The sequence below is a fragment of the Brassica napus genome, chromosome C9 (genome assembly GCF_020379485.1).
Source record: "Brassica napus cultivar Da-Ae chromosome C9, Da-Ae, whole genome shotgun sequence".
NCBI lineage: Eukaryota > Viridiplantae > Streptophyta > Magnoliopsida > Brassicales > Brassicaceae > Brassica > Brassica napus.
In genome coordinates, this window is record NC_063452.1 from 50861849 (window position 1) to 50880143 (window position 18295).

The 18295-nt window shown below is 32.6% G+C and overlaps 1 protein-coding gene across 1 annotated transcript; it reads left to right on the forward strand.

The window, feature by feature from the left end:
* The first annotated feature begins 13462 nt into the window (after window positions 1-13462).
* Window positions 13463-16935, forward strand: LOC106366656 (probable LRR receptor-like serine/threonine-protein kinase PAM74). The gene is made up of 11 exons (XM_048768087.1): window positions 13463-13859; window positions 13936-14080; window positions 14162-14233; window positions 14330-14401; window positions 14491-14559; window positions 14658-14821; window positions 14911-15137; window positions 15233-15359; window positions 15442-15507; window positions 15592-15781; window positions 15886-16935. The coding sequence occupies exons 1-11, from the start codon at window positions 13463-13465 to the stop codon at window positions 16286-16288; spliced, it is 1932 nt and encodes a 643-aa protein (XP_048624044.1). The 3' UTR covers window positions 16289-16935.
* Window positions 16936-18295: the final 1360 nt, after the last annotated feature.

The window sequence follows — 18295 nt, forward strand, 5'->3', positions numbered from 1 at the left end:
GTAAAGCAACTCAAGCATCTAATCTCTTAGGTTGAATGTTACTAAAGAAAACATGGAGAACAAGTCCAATAGCAATCTTAACTCCTTTAGCAACTAATCTCTTAGGTAAAGCAAGCTAAAAGCATTGAAGAGTTGGTTCAGGCATTTCATCATACACCTTGTGGGCAGGAAATGCCTAGAGATCTATTTTAGTATGATCAAGACAAAAATAGCATTGAGAACCCTCAACAAGCAAGGAAACAAGTAAATCTAACACTAAACACCCTAGATCTTCTCTAATCACCCGTAATCACCCTAGCCCATGAATCCAAGATTAGTCTACTCACTAATAGACATGATTAACCCCAAAACCATGGATGATTCAAGGTTAAACATGATTAGAGAACAAGATAATCAAGCAAAGATAAGAAATTATGATCAAGATTATATATTTTTCCCAAAAGTGGTTTTGATTAGATAGAAAACAAGATATGATCCTAACTTTAGGATTACAAGAGTATTTATATGTGTTTGGAAAACCTAATGATTTCCATTAAAAAGTCTAAAAAGCCCCTTTAAAACATTAAAATTCGACTAAGATAAAGAATGCTCGGAGCGGGGTCGTGACGTAGCTCCCGTAGGTCGCTCCAAAGATCACCTCCACTTCTTCAAATTGCGCGCAGGGTCATGACCTTGCTGCACCAGGTCGCTCCACATATAGAGCGGGTTAGTCACCCCGCTGCGAGACGTCGCTCCACATCTGGAAAGTTGTCGACGACATGTTGAGATCAGAGCGGGTGCACTACCCCGGTGCGAGAGGTCGCTCTGGTACAGAGCGGGTGTCATACCTCGCTCCAGTGGGTCGCTCTACACTTCACTCATCCAGAGCGGGTGAATGACCTCGCTCCAGTAGGTCGCTCCAGCTCCTCTACTCGCCCAATGATCCTTTTCTACTTCTTTTTGAATCACAATGCTCCCAAACATCTCCAATCACTCCATAGCACTCTCCAACACCTAATAAGGACAATGCATGCAATATCGACTCTAAAGATACTTAATTCCTAATCTATATGATCAAAATGTACAACATATGAAGGCTAAAAACATGTAAATATGCAAGATATCAACTCCCCCACACTAGTCTTTTACTTGTCCTCAAGTAAACTTTTCAAAACACAAGGAGGAGAGATACAAAGATACTAGCTTAGCAAAAAGAAACACTCAGTGCACTCAACTTGACATCCTAAAGAAATATAGCAAATAGCATGAGCAAACTCTCTTATTATACTCTAGCTTCTCTAGGCCTATCCATACTCTTATGCCTCTACACAAGTTGCAATACTCATCAACTAACAAGTTCTTTAAACCAGCTCTCACATTGATTCACACACACACACAAGGTGAATTCTCACAAATGGGCACATGATCTCAATCATTTGGTTAGGTAAGCAATTGTCTAATTTGAATGAAGAGAAGGATTCAAATGTTGTCATTTTAAGGTGGCAATCACTCAAGAATAAAGGAGCTTGATCATTATGCAAAATTTATCTAAGACTAGGAGCAATTCATGCATACATGGATCCATCCTCATCATTCTACCCCATTCCTAAGTGATTACAAATTCTACACCCATTTCATTCATCCCATAACCCAAAATAAAAAACACTCACATCACTGACCCAATGAACAACATTCTTTTCTTAAGACTCAACCACTAAGGACCTCTTATTCACTTTTCACATTTCTAAGCTCTAACACTTTTTATTATCTCTTTTCTACTATCTTATTGAATCTTTCTTTTTCTTTTCTTTTCTTTTTTTTTTCTTTTTCTTTTTCTTCTTTTTTTTATAGAGGGGGAAGGTCTCAAACAATACAATCAAGAGCTTTCTTATTTTTCTATTCTAGGTCCCTAGGGCTTTTCTTTCTCATGACAATCTTTTGTTCATCAATCTCAACTTTATCACTTCCCAAACCCAAGATATAAACCTTTAAGAAACAAAGACCCCACTCACCATCCTAGAAGCTAGCTCAAATGATGAACCTATGCTAGCAAGAGATGAGAACAAATCCATGTCGCTCCCAATACTCTCAAGATTTTGCACATGACAAACTATCAAAAGAGGTCTCACTCATGCAAATCAATGTAGGCTTCAAAGAATGGCCAGGGTTCAAGGGTAAGGAAGTGCCATTTGGGTTAACAAAGAGTGGTACAATGGGGAAAGATAACCCAAATGTGTATGAGACCCATGATCAAGTATGCAAAGGCCCATATGCAAGAGAGATTAAGTTCATTCAAGCCAAGTTCAGATTGAAGCTGATCTTAAGAACAATGTCAATATCAAGCAAGCAAACAAGTTTCAAGAAGAGTTTTCAAGGCTCGAAGCATGCAAGTCTTTCAAAAGATGCTTAAGCTACTTGATATGTTTAACTAGGGTGTCAAATTCAGTGAAAACCAGTGTTCTATACAAGACAATATCAATCAGCTGCTCCATATGCAAGTGAATGCATCCTATATGCTCTAGACTCAATCCTAAGAATGCAAGTGATGCAACTACATGATTCAAAAATTTCAATTTTTTTTGGTTTTTCTATGCATATATGTATTTACAATGCAATGCATGAGACTCAAAATCATCAAAGCAAACATGATCAAATACTTGGTACCTCCCCCACACAGTCTCTGTGTGAGTAAGGGAGAGATACCCAAAGGAAATCAATATGCAAAGATAAACTGGTATGTACAAGATTAAGGTGAAGGAGTACCTCTGATGGAGTACCTCTGATGGAGTGTTGGAAAACGCAGTGGTGTCTAGGGAGCAATGTCTGGCCGCTTTCCTCCTCAGCCCAAGGGTCTTAAAAACGAAGATCCTACTGATATGTACAGGGATAGTCATGGGACTTCCTCCCAAGTGAGCTTGTTTTAAGTCTCTAGCTTGACTTTCCTTCGTTTGGCTAGTGAGAAGGAGGGTCCTTCCCACCTTCAAGAGTGATGGTGAGGACGTGGGAGAGAAGCTCTTGAAGCTTGATTGAATCATTTTGCAGCTGAAGAGTGATGATGGCCCTTGCACTTGAGAATGGCTTAGACCTTCCCTTGCACTTGATTTTGTACTCAATGGCCCCATCCTGAAGTTTCATTGGGTGGAGAGTGAGAGTGTGAGGAGTCTTGTCAAGAGGTGGAGGATGAGGTTCTTTCACAATCTTCTTCTTGTCATGAGCAGCCTTTGTGGCTCTACTCACCTCATCCTTCTTAGCACTTTCCAAGTGCTCATCACACAGCTCTTTAGAGGACTCTCTAGCAAGACCTTCTTTCTCAATACCAACCCCTTCAGCCTTGGTCTTCTCAATGGAGGATGCTCCACAAGTGATTGTTCCACAATACTCAGCATTCATCTTTGGGGATTGTAGTGGATATGAGACAGCTTTATTCACATTTAAGAGTGTGACCTTCTTGTTGGCAAAGTCTATGCATGCTCCCACTGTTGTGAGGAATGGAGTGCCAAGGATCAATGGGACTCTCTTCTTAGTTGCCATCTTCAGAACAGTGAGGTCTATAGAAATGGTGCATGCTGCAATCTTCAAAGGGAAGTCCTTGATGAGACCAATAGGGGTTGTAGAAGAGGAATCTCCAAACTGTAGGGAAGATGTGTTTGGCTCCATGCTCTCAATCCCTAGACTCTTCATCATCTCCATTGAGATCACATTCACACTTGCACCAGAATCAACAAGAGCATCATCAAAAGTGAGCTTACCAAGGTAGCAAGGCAAGGTGAACATCCCTTGAAACTCAAGCTTAGGGAGGTACTTTGGAGGGATTTGTGGATCAATCTTCAGAATGGAGATGTCCAAAAGCTCGGCCACTTCAGCTTGGTGGTCTAGAATGTCCTTGATGAGCATCATTTGGACATGAGCTTCACGCATACCCGAGATTTCTGGAAGCCTGACCCCAACATCACTAAGATCTTTCCTGAACTTGGAGAGCACCTTCTTCTGAGCTTTGGTGAGAACTCTTTGGGGGGAAAGGGAGATGATCATAGGGTGATAGCACAACATTAGTTGCTTCCTCTAGCTCAACCTTTTTCAGCTTGTTGTCAGCTCTCTTCTCAACTTGTTTCTCAGCCTTGTGCTCAGCTCTTTGCAGATTCGTTGCTTCAACCTTCGTGGCAGCGTCCTTCACAATCTGTACTTCAGCTGTGGCCACAACAAATCTCTCAACTTCCCCAAACTCAGTTCCAAATACCAGTCTTTCAATCTCATCCTCCTCTTTCTCATGATCATTCGTTGATTATATGTGCTTTATATTTTTGTTAATGATTTTAATTGAAACATTAACATACTTTCATTTATTTGATAGTATATATAAAAATAATATTCTCATTGTCCATTTTATATATTTTGTTTTCTGATACTTATTTTTAATCTAATATATGTTTAGTTAAAAATATAGATCGTATTTGAAAGATTGTTATCTTTTTTAGTTAATATGATAACAATAAGTTAAGGATACAGTAAGTATGTTAGAATGTCACTGATATTATGAACAAGATATGAGCCCGTTGCGTTGCAACGGATTTTGTGTGATGTTTTAATTTAATAAAAACCATAAAATAATAAATAATTTTATTATAGTTTTATGATTGTTTTTTCATATATTATTTGAGATTTATTTTATAATTAAAACCCATTTTTACACATAAGTTTAAGTTAATATTTGTATTTTATATCATGGTGCATAGATGAATTGTTATAAACTTTGTACTTAGGATTATAGAAAATGTATTATCTAAACGTTTAAACTGAACACAACCCAAAATAAAAAATTGAATGAAAAGTAAAAAAAAATGAAAGTCAAATACACCAATCGAGTCAATGGCAATATTATACATTTTCTTATGTATTAATTTAATGTTTTATTAAATAAGTCTTTAATTTTTTTTGTTAGGATTTTTTAAAAAAATGAAAACATTCTATTTTATAAAATCTCCTTTTTATTTACAATTAAAAAAATAAAAATAAAATATTAAATACACTTTTACAATTTTGTTTACTATTTTAGAAAAGAAAAAATACTGTCATATAACCTATTACAATTATCTTCTATGTAGAATTTCAGAAAAAAATAAATGGCTATCAAATAATTATTTTTAGTTATTAATAAAAAATTTAAAATTACTATTTTCACAATTCTTATCAATAATAATTTTACACTTCTTTTGTTAAATAAATAATTTTTAGTATCATGTTCATCATCAAATACTCTCTTAAAAATATTATCAAATAAATTTTTACAATTCTCTTTTAGTAAGGACTTAAAAATATGATACAAATTTTTTTGTTTACGATTTGTTTTATAAAAAAACAACTGTCAAATATTCTTTTACAGTTTTTGAGGATTTTAGAAAAAGAAATTTAATATTAAATACGCTTTTACAATTATATTTTGTCTAGGATTTATAAAAATATTTTGTTTATCAAATAATTATTTCCAGTTAATATTAACTATTTTTAAAAGTTGTCATCTTCAAAATTCGTTCTTTTTGATATCACTAATATTTTTACGAATTTTCTTGTTAATTAAATAATTTTACTATCATGTTTATCATTAATTTTTAAGTACAAATTACTATTAAATAAAATTTTACAATTCTCTCTGGTCAGAATTTTTTTTTAAAAAAGAAAAAAATCTTAATTGGTTAAGATTAGAAAATAATTTTTTTTTTTTTAGAAATCTATTTTATTTAGCATTTTAAGAAAATAATAAGTTATTTTTACATAATGGCAGTTTTTATTCACACATTCACAATCTATTTTTTTTCTTAATTGACACATGTCACAATCATATCAGGTGAAATATTTGAAGTTAATTTTAGTTTATATTTTTTAACACAAAATTATTAAAAATTAAAGTTAGTTAATTATAAGGAAAAATAAGATTAGTTTTACATTTTTTTATTTAGACTTTTGAAAATGAACTTAATTATTTTATAATTAATTTTTCTTTTAGATTTGATACAACTATTTTATTTTTAATAGAAAAAATTCTGTTTATTATTTATATTTTTTATTATTATACATACAAAGACATATTCATCAATATTCACACATACTCATGTACGACAACAACATTAAAATTAAAAATTATGTTAGCCATAAGATGTAATAAGGATAATAAAAAGTTGAATTGTATCAAGAATCTCAAGTAATACTTTTCATGTAAATACTATTGTGTTTTGTAAATCTAATATGTGCAAGCTTAAACCAAAACATAAATGTGAAATATTTGTAGTTATTTTTGGTCATAACTTTTAAACATATAATTATCAATTAAAAAAGGAAAATTAGTTACTTATAAGACAATAATAAGAGTACTTTTACATTTTTTTTTAATTAGGGTTTTAAAAAAGTAATACTATTTATTTAAAAGTTAGTTTTTCTTCATATTTTTACTAAATAATTTATTGTACTTGTAGGATTTTACAATTTTTTTTGTTTAACATTTTTTTCTTAAAAGTTAATATTTATCTTTTATAATTCTCTATCTTTAGTATCTTTTAAAACAAACATTATAATAAATAATAATAATATTAATAAAAGACTATTAAATAATATTTATAATTAATTTTTAAGAAAAATCATTTTTATTATTTTAGTATATATATTTTTGATTATGGGAAATTTTAACACATATCACATTTTCAAATATATAACTAATATTGTCACAATCATGTTAATTATCAACTTTGAAGAACTAAGATTTTTATGAAAATAATAAAATAATAATAAGACTATTAAATAATATTTATAATTAATTTTTAAGAAAAATCATTTTCATTATTTTAGTATATATATTTATGATTATGAGATAGTTTAGCACATATCACATTTAAATATATAACTGACATGTGTTACAATCATATTAATTAGCAATTTTGAAGAACCAAGATCAATATAATCTTTTATAATAATATTTTCATTAAAATTTTAGAAAAGAAAAATTATATTAAATAATTTTTTTAAATATTTTTTAGGATTTTGAAAAAATAAATTTCTAAAATAATTACTACTAAATATAAAAAAAACATTTTTACTATTAAATAATTTTTAAAGTGTTTTTTTCAAAATTCGTTTTTATTAGGGACAATTTAAAAATACCCTATTTATAATTCAAAATTTGAAATATACACTTCTATTTTTAATTTTTGAAAACTACAATTCAGTAAATGTGATAAGACATTTTTATCCATATTTTAACAAAAACTATTTGTTTAAATAACTAAAGTACAAATTCAATAATACTATTATCACTATTATAAAATAACACTTGAAAATCGTAAGAAATATTTTAAACTTCTGCAAATAATTTTCAAACAAAAGTTTCACAATAACTCTCATTCCTCATATAAAAAAATTCTCGTTCACCCAAAATATACAATTTTGTTAAAATTCATTCTCTATCAAGCCATATTAATGACTACCCAGATTTAGATTGAGTCAAAGCTGGATTGTTATTTATTTTTTGAAGACTTTTTATTTCTTTACTTTTCTTTTGCATATATAGAAAATCTAGAACAACACTAACAGTTATGAAATTTAACTTAATTGTATCAAAGTCAGAGAAATTTAAGTTCAATCAGTAATATATGATAATCACTAAAATTCTTATTTAATACACACCAGCAAACAAAAACGCTGTAAATTAAAAACCAAAGAGATGATTTTTTCCATCTTTAAATAAAGATAACTGCGGTAATGTAACAATAATAACCACATTTACAGAATTCAAAACCCCTTGATACAATTACAAAACCATACCAACATAACAAAAGAATCTAAGGAATAAACACATCGGTGACACTTTTACAAAAAGAAAAAAAAAAAAAAAAACACATCGGTGACAAGGGAAATCACTAGAAGAATTATCCAACATGTCCACCAAGTGGCGGAAGAGACATAGGCGAAGATATTCTTTTTTTAGATATTAAAAATCACTAGAATAATTATAAATCTCAAGATTGGATAATTTAGTCATTTTATCTACACAAAAGTGTAGTTTTCAAAAATAAATAAATAGAAGTGTAATTTTCAAAATAAAATGTCATTCAAATGTAGTTATCCAAAATTTCCCTTTTTATTATCTTATTATATATATTTTAATCATTATATATTTAAACACATGTCACAATATTATAAGGAAAATTATTATCAAATAGTCTTTTGTAATTATCTTTTGATTAGGATTTTAAAAAAGAAAAATTACTATCAAATAATATTTATAATTACTTTTTAATAAAATTTATTTTTGTTTATATCTTAGTATATATTTTTTAATTATAAGATATATTAACACGTGTCGCGATCATGTTAATTAGCAACTTTGAAGAACTAAGCTTTATATAATAAGATATTTTGTGGAGCTGATGAAGACAAAGTGTATCCAAAAGTGTAATTAATATGCATAATATATACATGTCAATTAATTCCTAATTTACTTAAATTGTAATCAGTTTTTGAAAACTGTGTTATTATAGGAACATTTTGGGCAATAAATTTTTAAAATCTTGTGTATCTGAAAATCGTTAAGTATATTTACTATCAAAAAGTGGTTATAACAAAAAAAAAATGATTTTTTTATTGATATGGTTTAGTTTATATAATAATTTATAAAAGAAATAGTAATATATTCAAGGGGTTTTTGCCAAAACTAACTCACAACTTGATTTTAACCCCAAACTTATACCCAAACTTGAATCAAATGCAAAACTAACCTAAAAGCCTAGTGAAATTACAGCTCAGCCCCTTGTGACCAAACAAAAAAACAGAAGCCATTTTTACGAATATAGCCCTAGTAAATCGTTTGAGTCGTCTGAGATGTTGGAAGTCGTCTGGACGACTGAAGTGTAAGTCGTCTGGTACCGGTTTATTTTAAAAATAAATTATAAATCTTGTAAAAAAATATTTTGATGCGTGAAAAATAAAAATCAAGTAATTATAAACAGTTTTAAGTGATATAAATTAAGATATGATAAAATTGATTTGTTTTGAAGATAGATGAGTGGAAGTAGTGAATCATGAAATACTTTGGTTTAGGAGTTTGGCAAACATATGTTGTAGTATTGTATGTATTGTTAGGGTTAGATTTTGGAAAACTAAAATGTTTTTTTCAAAAATTAGTTTTCACCTATATGTGTTTATTTATGTGTATAGTAAACACTTTTCAAGTTTGATTTGATTTTATGAAGTCTTTAATTAGATAATTAAGTTTAGGAGTTATGTTTAGGGTGTGGACGACTTATATTTCAGTCGTCTGTTGAATAATTTACTCGGACGACGTATATTTTAGTCGTCTGTTGAATAATTTACTCGGACGACTTACATTTCAGTCGTCTGGTGAAGAAATTAAAACAGATGACTTACATGTAAGTCGTCCAAATATTCCCGCCTAAAATTTTTTAAAAAAATTATTTTCCCGCTTAAATAATTTAAACCAGACGACTTACTTGTAAGTCGTCTGGAAAGTCTTCTATTTTAGTTTCCCGCTAAAAATATTTAATTTCCCGCTAAAAATATTAAACTCTTCTGGACGACTTACATGTAAGTCGTCTGTTTTAATTTCTTCACCAGATGACTGAAATGTAAATCGTCCAGGAAGTCGTCTGAGTAAAAAATATTTAAGCTAATTGGATTTTTTGTCTCCCTATATAAAGAAAAATTTACACATTCTCTCTCCTCCTCTCAAATGGCTGCAACAAAAATGTAATGTTCATCATTTTAAAACTCTCCAACCTCTCTCTAATCTCTTTGACTTGAAAACACCAAACTTTATATGAATTTTTCAGTTTTGTATCATGTATTTCTTACTAATCTATCTCTTTTACAGGTTTTTAATCAAATGGTACTCATCTTCCATTAATTTAAAGGTAAATCTATTAATTTTAGATATATAATTTTGTGTGTTCTATAAATGTAGATTTATCTAATCTTCCATTCATTTTCTCTATTTTTAAGTCATTTGAACGTTTTTGGATATGCAGGTTTTTCAGATCTGGATTTGATATGCAGGTTTTTCAGATCTGGAAGACTTCTTGGACGACTTACCTGTTAGTCGTCTGGAAGTCGTCTGGAAGTCGTCTGGAAGTCGTCTGGACTTCTTGGAAGTCTTCTGACAAAGTCGTCTGGACTTCCAGGAAGTCGTCTGGACTTCCAGGAAGTCGTCTGGACTTCCAGGAAGTCGTCTGGACTTCCAGGAAGTCGTCTGGACTTCCAGGAAGTCGTCTGGACTTCCAGGAAGTCGTCTGGACTTCCAGGAAGTCGTCTGAACTTCATGGAAGTCTTCTGACGAAGTCTCCCTTTCATAATAGATCTGAGCGTTTTGGTAAGTTCTTATGTCTGATTTTTCTTCATTTGGGAACTTCTTGTTGTATAAAGTTCTTACTTTTTTCCCAAACTAAAACTCTTCAAACTCACTCTAATCTCTTTGACTTGAAAACACCAAACTTTATATGAATTTTCCAGTTTTGTCTCATGTCTTTCTTACTAATCTATCTTTTTTGCAGGTTTTTAATTAGATGGTACTCATCTTCTACTAATTTAAAGGTAGATCTATTATTTTTAGATATGTGTTTTTGTGTGTTCTGTAAAGGTAGATTTATCTAATCTTTCACTCATTTTTTCTGTTTTTAAGCCATTTGAACGTTTTTGGATATGCAGGTTTTTCAGATCTGGATTTAATATGCAGGTTTTTCAGATCTGGAAGACTTCTGGGACGACTTACCTGTTAGTCGTCTGGAAGTCGTCTGGACTTCTTGGAAGTCCTCTGACAAAGTCGTCTGGACTTCCTGTAAAGTCGTCTGGACTTCCTGTAAAGTCGTCTGGAAGTCGTCTGAACTTCCTAAAAGTCTTCTGACAAAGTCGTCTGAACTTCTTGGAAGTCGTCTGGACTTCTTAGAAGTCGTCTGGACTTCTTAAAAGTCGTGTGGTCTTGTCTACTCAAGTGGAATCCAAGCTTGTCTTTGTAGAGGAATGATCTATAATAGTTTTGTTTGTGGTCTGTTTTGAGAATTGCATGTCTACTCTTTTAGTTGTGAATTTTTTGTAAAATCAGTAATAATGTTTTCCAAGATGTATTAAATGTGCTAACAATGTGTTTACACATTTACAAATCAATGAAATAATAGACTTCAGTAGCCTTTTTCTTATCTTTGGATCTCTCATATGCAATAATAAACTCCAATGGCCTTTTTCTCATCTTAATAAACAAGAATGTTGGTAGCTTTATATTGATACAACATTTTAAGAAGTATTTTAACCCTTCTTCCAACTCATAACAATAGTCATCATTATTGTCTATAACAATAATACTTAAGAGATGGAAACAAACAATAGTAACTAGTCAAAGCATATCATATTTTATTATAAGTTTGCGTTGAAAAACTTAGTCAAATTTAGTAAAACTAAGGGAGAGAACATATTTTGTAAATATGAGTTTTACATATCTTGAAGTTACTTATCACTCTTAAAAATACAAGTTATTCAAAAACTAACCTAGAAGACTTAAAAACTAACGGAGAAGACGCGGACGACTTCAATCTAAGTTGTCCAGACGACTAAACTATACGTCTTCTGGTCAACACAGAGGTTATTTTTGCAATTGACTTTGAAATCTGTTATTTCGGACGACTGAAAAATAAGTCGTCTACTATTGTTTGGCTAAAAAAACTCCAAAAAAGCTAGACGACTTACATTTCAGTCGTCATAGGTTAGTTTTGCATTTGACTGGATAATTTCAGAAGTTTGACTTCCCCAGACGACTTACATTTCAGTCGTCTGGCAAAAATTAAAATAATAATATATTTTTAAAAGTAGACGACTTACAGTTAAGTCGTCATAGGTTAGTTTTGCAATTGAAAAAAAAACTTCAAGATTTAATTATATACAGACGACTTATAATTCAGTCGTCCACGAGACGACTGAAATGTAAGTCGTCCAGGATTTACGAGGTTTGACCAGAATCTCAGAAAAAAATCCTGGACGACTTACAAGTAAGTCGTCTCGTGGACGACTGAAGTATAAGTCGTCTGTGTATAATTAAATTTTGAAGTTTTTTTTTTCAATTGCAAAACTAACCTATGACGACTTAACTGTAAGTCGTCTACTTTTAAAAATATATTATTATTTTAATTTTTGCCAGACGACTGAAATGTAAGTCGTCTGGGGAAGTCAAACTTCTGAAATTATCCAGTCAAATGCAAAACTAACCTATGACGACTGAAATGTAAGTCGTCTAGGTTCTTTGGAAATTTTTTTGAAACCAAACAAAAACAGACGACTTAACTTTCAGTCGTCTCAGGTTACAGATTTCAAAGTCAATCGCAAAAATAACCTCTGCGTTGACCAGACGACTTCCAGGTAAGTTGTCTACAGCCAGACGACTTCCCAAGTAAGTCGTCTGACGAACAGATCTGGAAAAAAACTCGATGTCATACCTTAAATTGGTGAGATAAGTTCCTTAGCATACATAAGGCTTCTCCAAGCACACAGAATCACAAACGAAAGTAACCCACCCAGAATCGTTAGCTTCTATGACTCTATGAACCATAAAAAATTTAGAATCAAAATCTTGGGTTTTTTTAGCTCGTTGTGGAGAGAAAGTGAGAGATATGTTGTGTTTAGTTCACAAGAATGAAAAAAGAAGAAGGGTAAATCGATTTTGGGAGCATTAAGAGCTTCAAATTGGTTGTTCATGGTGGTTGTGGTATTGATGACAATGGCAATCTTGTAATTACTTGAAGATGATGAGGGTGAGAGAGTAAAAATGTCATTTTCGAAAAAAAAAAGAAAAAAAAAATTGATGGCATTTTCGTAAATTATATGAACTTGTGGGGTGAATAGGGCAAAACCAATTTTAAAAAAAAAGGAGGTTAGTTTTGTGTTTGACTTTAAGTTATAGGTCAATTCTGCAAAAAGCCCTATATTCAATTTAACAAATATTTAAACATTAAATATATAAACTATATCGAAAACACAGAGTTCTTGAAGTGATCACACACAAAGTCTTTGATGTGCAATTGAGTTCGTGTACGTATAACAGTGTTGATCTCAAACCATATGTTTGTATGTTTAATCTGGTCAAATTTATTTGAAATAAGTTGGATTATCAATCAGCTATTTTCACCTAAATTGAAAAATGTAGATAGTACACATGCCATTATTGTTTTGATCACTGATTAATCGGCTGGCTATTAAATAATAATAATAATGGTTGTGTTAAATTATTAATTATTACTTGAGTGGCATTTTTGTGTTTAAGTTTTGTCCATTAGTTTATGTTTGTTGTAGTGTATATAGATATCCCAAAAGGGCATATAGGTTCAAGACTAATACGTTATTTGTTTCACATATAGGTACCCCGATGATGTTTACGATCGTAGTTGGTTTAACTTTCTTTCCACGAGTTGGTCTCAGATTTTCACCACCCTCGAAGTTAGCAATGATAACAATTATGCTCCACCAAAAAAGGCTCTTGCAACCGCCAACCGCTGCTATACCTTCCAATCTCAGTGCGCCATTGACAGTCAGTTGGACGCCGGAAAAACATGGTGACCAATATTACTTGTATAGCCACTTCGCTGAGATACAAGATTTACATGCCAACGATACCAGGGAATTTGACGTGTTATGGAATGGAGCTGTTATTGTTGAAGCTTTTGTTCCTTCAAAGTTACTGATTGATACTTTCATGAATAAGTCTCCAGAGACTTGCGATGGAGGGAAATGTAGCTACCAGCTAATAAAAACCTCGAAATCAACTCTTCCTCCTCTACTAAATGCTCTTGAGATCTACACGGTTATCCAATTCCCACAATCGGAAACAGATGAAAACGATGGTACGTTATTTATTATAAAGATGTAAGATCAATTTATTATATATGTTAATCCTCGCATATTAAACTTTCACATCAGTGGTTGCTATCAAAGATATCGAAACTGCCTATGGATTGAGTAGAATCAAGTGGCAAGGAGATCCTTGCGTCCCTCAAATGTATGCATGGGACGGTTTGAATTGTAGCTACACCGCTATTTCTACACCTCCAAGAATAACGTCCTTGTAAGTCGTAAGATATCACGCATGCATGCACAAACATACTTACTCTAGATTATGTTAATAGTCATGCTTTTGAATCACCAGAAACTTGTCTTCAAGCGGGTTAACTGGAACCATAGCGGCTGCTATTCAAAACCTTACACTACTACAAAAACTGTAAGCGTCTTCTATTGTTGATCGAGTGCAAAATAGTGGTTGTGTCCTTGGAAGTAAACTAGTTGACATTTACTTCAATTTGAATCTAAACTTTAGAGACTTGTCAAATAACAAATTGACTGGAGTGGTGCCTGAGTTTCTAGCCCAGATGACATCGTTGGTGATCATGTAAGTTCCTCAGCATGTTTTCTATTACTTATTCAATTTCTATTTGACTTCATGTGTCCTTTATGCATGATGATTGCTCCTTTTAATAGAAACCTAAGAGGGAACGATCTTACTGGTCACGTTCCTCAAGCTCTTCAAAGAAATGGACTAGAGTTACTGTAAGAAACTTTAACTCCCACATATATTTTTTTAATATTCATCTGGTATTACTGCCTTTTGTGATTTGATGTCTTGAACAACACTCTTCTACTTGCAGAGTTGAAGGAAACCCGAGGCTTTGTCTCTCTGGTTCGTGCACAAAAGACTCCAAGAAGAAATTTCCACTGATAATTGTTGCATCAGTTGCTTCTGTAGCCATAATCGTTATTGTGTTGGTTCTTGTTTTTGTTCTCAAAAAGAAGAAGCCATCATCCGTGGAAGGTAATTTCCAGGAGATATCTCATCAAATCAAGGAACTACATAAATTAATTGTATTTTTTTTCTTACATCCCTACTTGTTTCTTCTATAGCTGCACAACTTCCACCAATTACGCCAAACATTAAATCATCAATTGAGACGAAAAAGAGAAGGTTTACTTATTCAGAGGTTATGAAAATGACAAATAATTTCCAAACAGTAGTAGGCGAAGGTGGATTCGGTGTCGTGTGCCACGGTACTCTAAATGATTCCGAACAAGTAGCTGTTAAATTGCTCTCTCAATCATCAAGTCAAGGCTATAAGCATTTTAAGGCAGAGGTATATGCCTAATCTTCTTAAAAGATATTATGATCATCTTAATTAGCATCATACCCTTATGTTATCTCTTGTTTTTCATTTCCATGGATGATTAGGTTGTTCTTCTTCTAAGAGTTCACTATACAAATTTGGTGAACCTCGCTGGATATTGCGATGAAGGAGATCATTTGGCTCTTATCTATGAGTTTATGCCAAATGGAGATTTAAAACAACATCTATCTGGTAAACGCCTGAACTTATGATTCCAGAATTTAGTTTGACTATGTATATAACTTACAAGGATCTAAAGTGATAAACCATTCAGGAAAACGTGGTGAATCCATTTTCAAATGGGGCAGTCGGCTGCAAATAGCTCTGGAGGCTACACTAGGTTAGTACTAAGCTCAAACAATGGAAGTAGATTAGAATAACTTTTCTTCTGACGGTTTAACAATATAACCACTCCTTTGAATAGGTTTGGAATATCTACATGTTGGATGCACACCGCCAATTGTACATAGAGATATCAAAACGACAAACATATTGTTGGACCAACAGTTAAAGGCTAAGATCGCCGATTTTGGCCTTTCAAGATCTTTCCCTGTTGGAGGTGAAACCCATGTTTCAACTGTTGTTGCTGGTACACCTGGATATCTTGATCCAGAGTAAGTATCATTAGTCAACAATTACAATATGCTAATAATAAGTTTTTATTTTCTTCTGCGATGATTAAAGAGTATATATAATAACCATTTAATTTGCCTTGAAGGTATTACCATACAAGTCGGCTGGGTGAGAAGAGCGATGTGTACAGCTTTGGAATTGTGTTATTGGAAATGATCACAAACCAACCAGTGATTGACCAATCCCGTGAAAGGTCTCACATAGCGCAGTGGGTTGGGTTTGAGCTCAACCGAGGAGATATTACTAGGATTATAGATCCAAACTTGCACAGGGATTACGAGTCTCGTTCTGTATGGAGAGTTCTTGAACTGGCGATGTCGTGCGTGAATCCTTCTTCACTAAACCGACCAAATATGTCCCAGGTTGCTAATGAACTGAAAGAGTGTCTTGCGTCTGAAAAATCGAGGAGAAATATGAATATGGACTCTCAGAGTTCTCCTGAAGTGAGCATAAGCTTTGACACTGGGATGTTTCCGAGGGCAAGATAGTTTGTTTGTGCTGCAAAGTAAGACGACCAATGACCTGTGACGAGCATATGAGGCTTATAGTGAACTGTTTTGAATCACAATTAACTGTTTACGCCTTTTCTTTATTATATGAATTTTGGGTGACAAAAAAAAGAATTGAGAATTTCTGAAGAACTTTTGAACATGAACTTGGAAAAGTTAGTTTGTGGAGTAATTAACACTAAATTAAGATCCGCGCTCTGGGCGAAATAAATATTTTATATAAAAATTATTTTATATATTATATGTTTTATGTGAAATAATAAATATATATTGAATAATTAAAAGTTAATAATTATTACATATATAATTAAATTGGTGTGAGCATATAAATTAATTTTATTAATCCAAACAATAAAAAAAATATTTGATAGAATATATAATTAAATTTAAATGATATTAACATACATAGTATATTTTTTTAATATTAATATTTAATGATGTTTTCCATTAATGATGACACATGACAGCAGCCTATCAGTACACTGTTTTGTGGTTACGGTTACAAACAGGAATCAATGAATATAAAATCTGCCAGTTTATGTGCAAATCAAGTTCTCTATAACACGGTAGAAAAAATGGATTGCGACTTATTCACTACCCTTAAACATAATACTTAGACTGACTTACAAGAGTCACGAACTAGTGTGAACTGTCAAACAAAGAAATAAAATCCTCCATTGACTTAACTAAATGATTCGCAAATCAGTGAGAAAGAATGGAAAGTGCTCTAGGACTTGTCTTAGATAATTGATCCTCCAGGCACCTTATGCAACTTGACCATGTAACCTGACTTGTTATCATACTGTTGCTGGAAATGAACGAGAAGAAGGGCTGTATATAGAGTTTCTCCCCTGGTGAAAATTCATTGGACCCATATTACTTGTCTTAGATAATTGATCCTCAATCGTTTGCATTTCTTTTTTTTCAAATAGTCACCAATAGTTAGTGGCACAAAAATTGAATAAAATGATAAATATATTACTTTTGTCTAGTTAAGAAGATTATGATTGTTTCCAAAATTTTAGTTCTTGTTTTTCTGCAGTGTCCACATCAGTTTTTCTTGACAAAATTTCCACCAAGCCACCATAAAATACGTCCACATACAATTAGAACAGGCAAATACTGTGTATCTTAAAATACGTACTATGAGGTTGTGATTTAACAAACATTATTTTTTTTGGTCTAAATGTTAAAATTTATACCGCTTTTTAAAGTTTACATTGTTGTGAAACACAACTTATTACAAAGAAAGATAAAAGAGCAAGAGAGCAATGGAACAAGAGAGAACATTAACTATAAGGGGATAGAAACCAAAAGTACAACTCAAGCAACGACGGAGAGGGAGCGGACACCGTGGGTCGAGACAAGGACAGTAGCCTATCTCGCATTGCACGATCCACCACTCGGAAGAACGCCTATTGAGTCGAAGATTCGCCTTTGAAGATGCGGGAATTCCTCTCACGCCAAAGGGAGTAGATGATGACTTGATTCAGGAGCTTCAGTACTGCTACTGCACGAGGAGCATGAGTTCCCTGCAGTTGCTGACAGAGATGAACGATCGCTGCTAACGAAGTCGGAGGAGACGCCATGTACCTGCCACAAAAACAAGTCCAAGTAGAAGCTGCAAAGGAACATTGAAAGAATAGATGGCTAATGGATTCATCAGATTCAGAGCAGAGAACACAGCCTGGTTGGACAGATAATCCCATGAAATCAGACGGTCTCGAGTTGGTAGCCTTCCGAGGAAAGCAGTCAAGGAGATAAACGAACATCAAGGAATTTCCTCTTTGAACCATACCACCGAATGCCAGTCAACTAAAGGACTGCGATCTCTGATCCTCTCCCATGTCACACGGGAGGAGAATGATGGTCCGAAACCACCAGAATGATTCCTCCACAAGTAAACATCACCACTGTTTGCTGCAGAGGGAACCGACATTGTTGACAGAATTATCTGAAGGGTCTAGCTATTTCTGATCGCGCCGG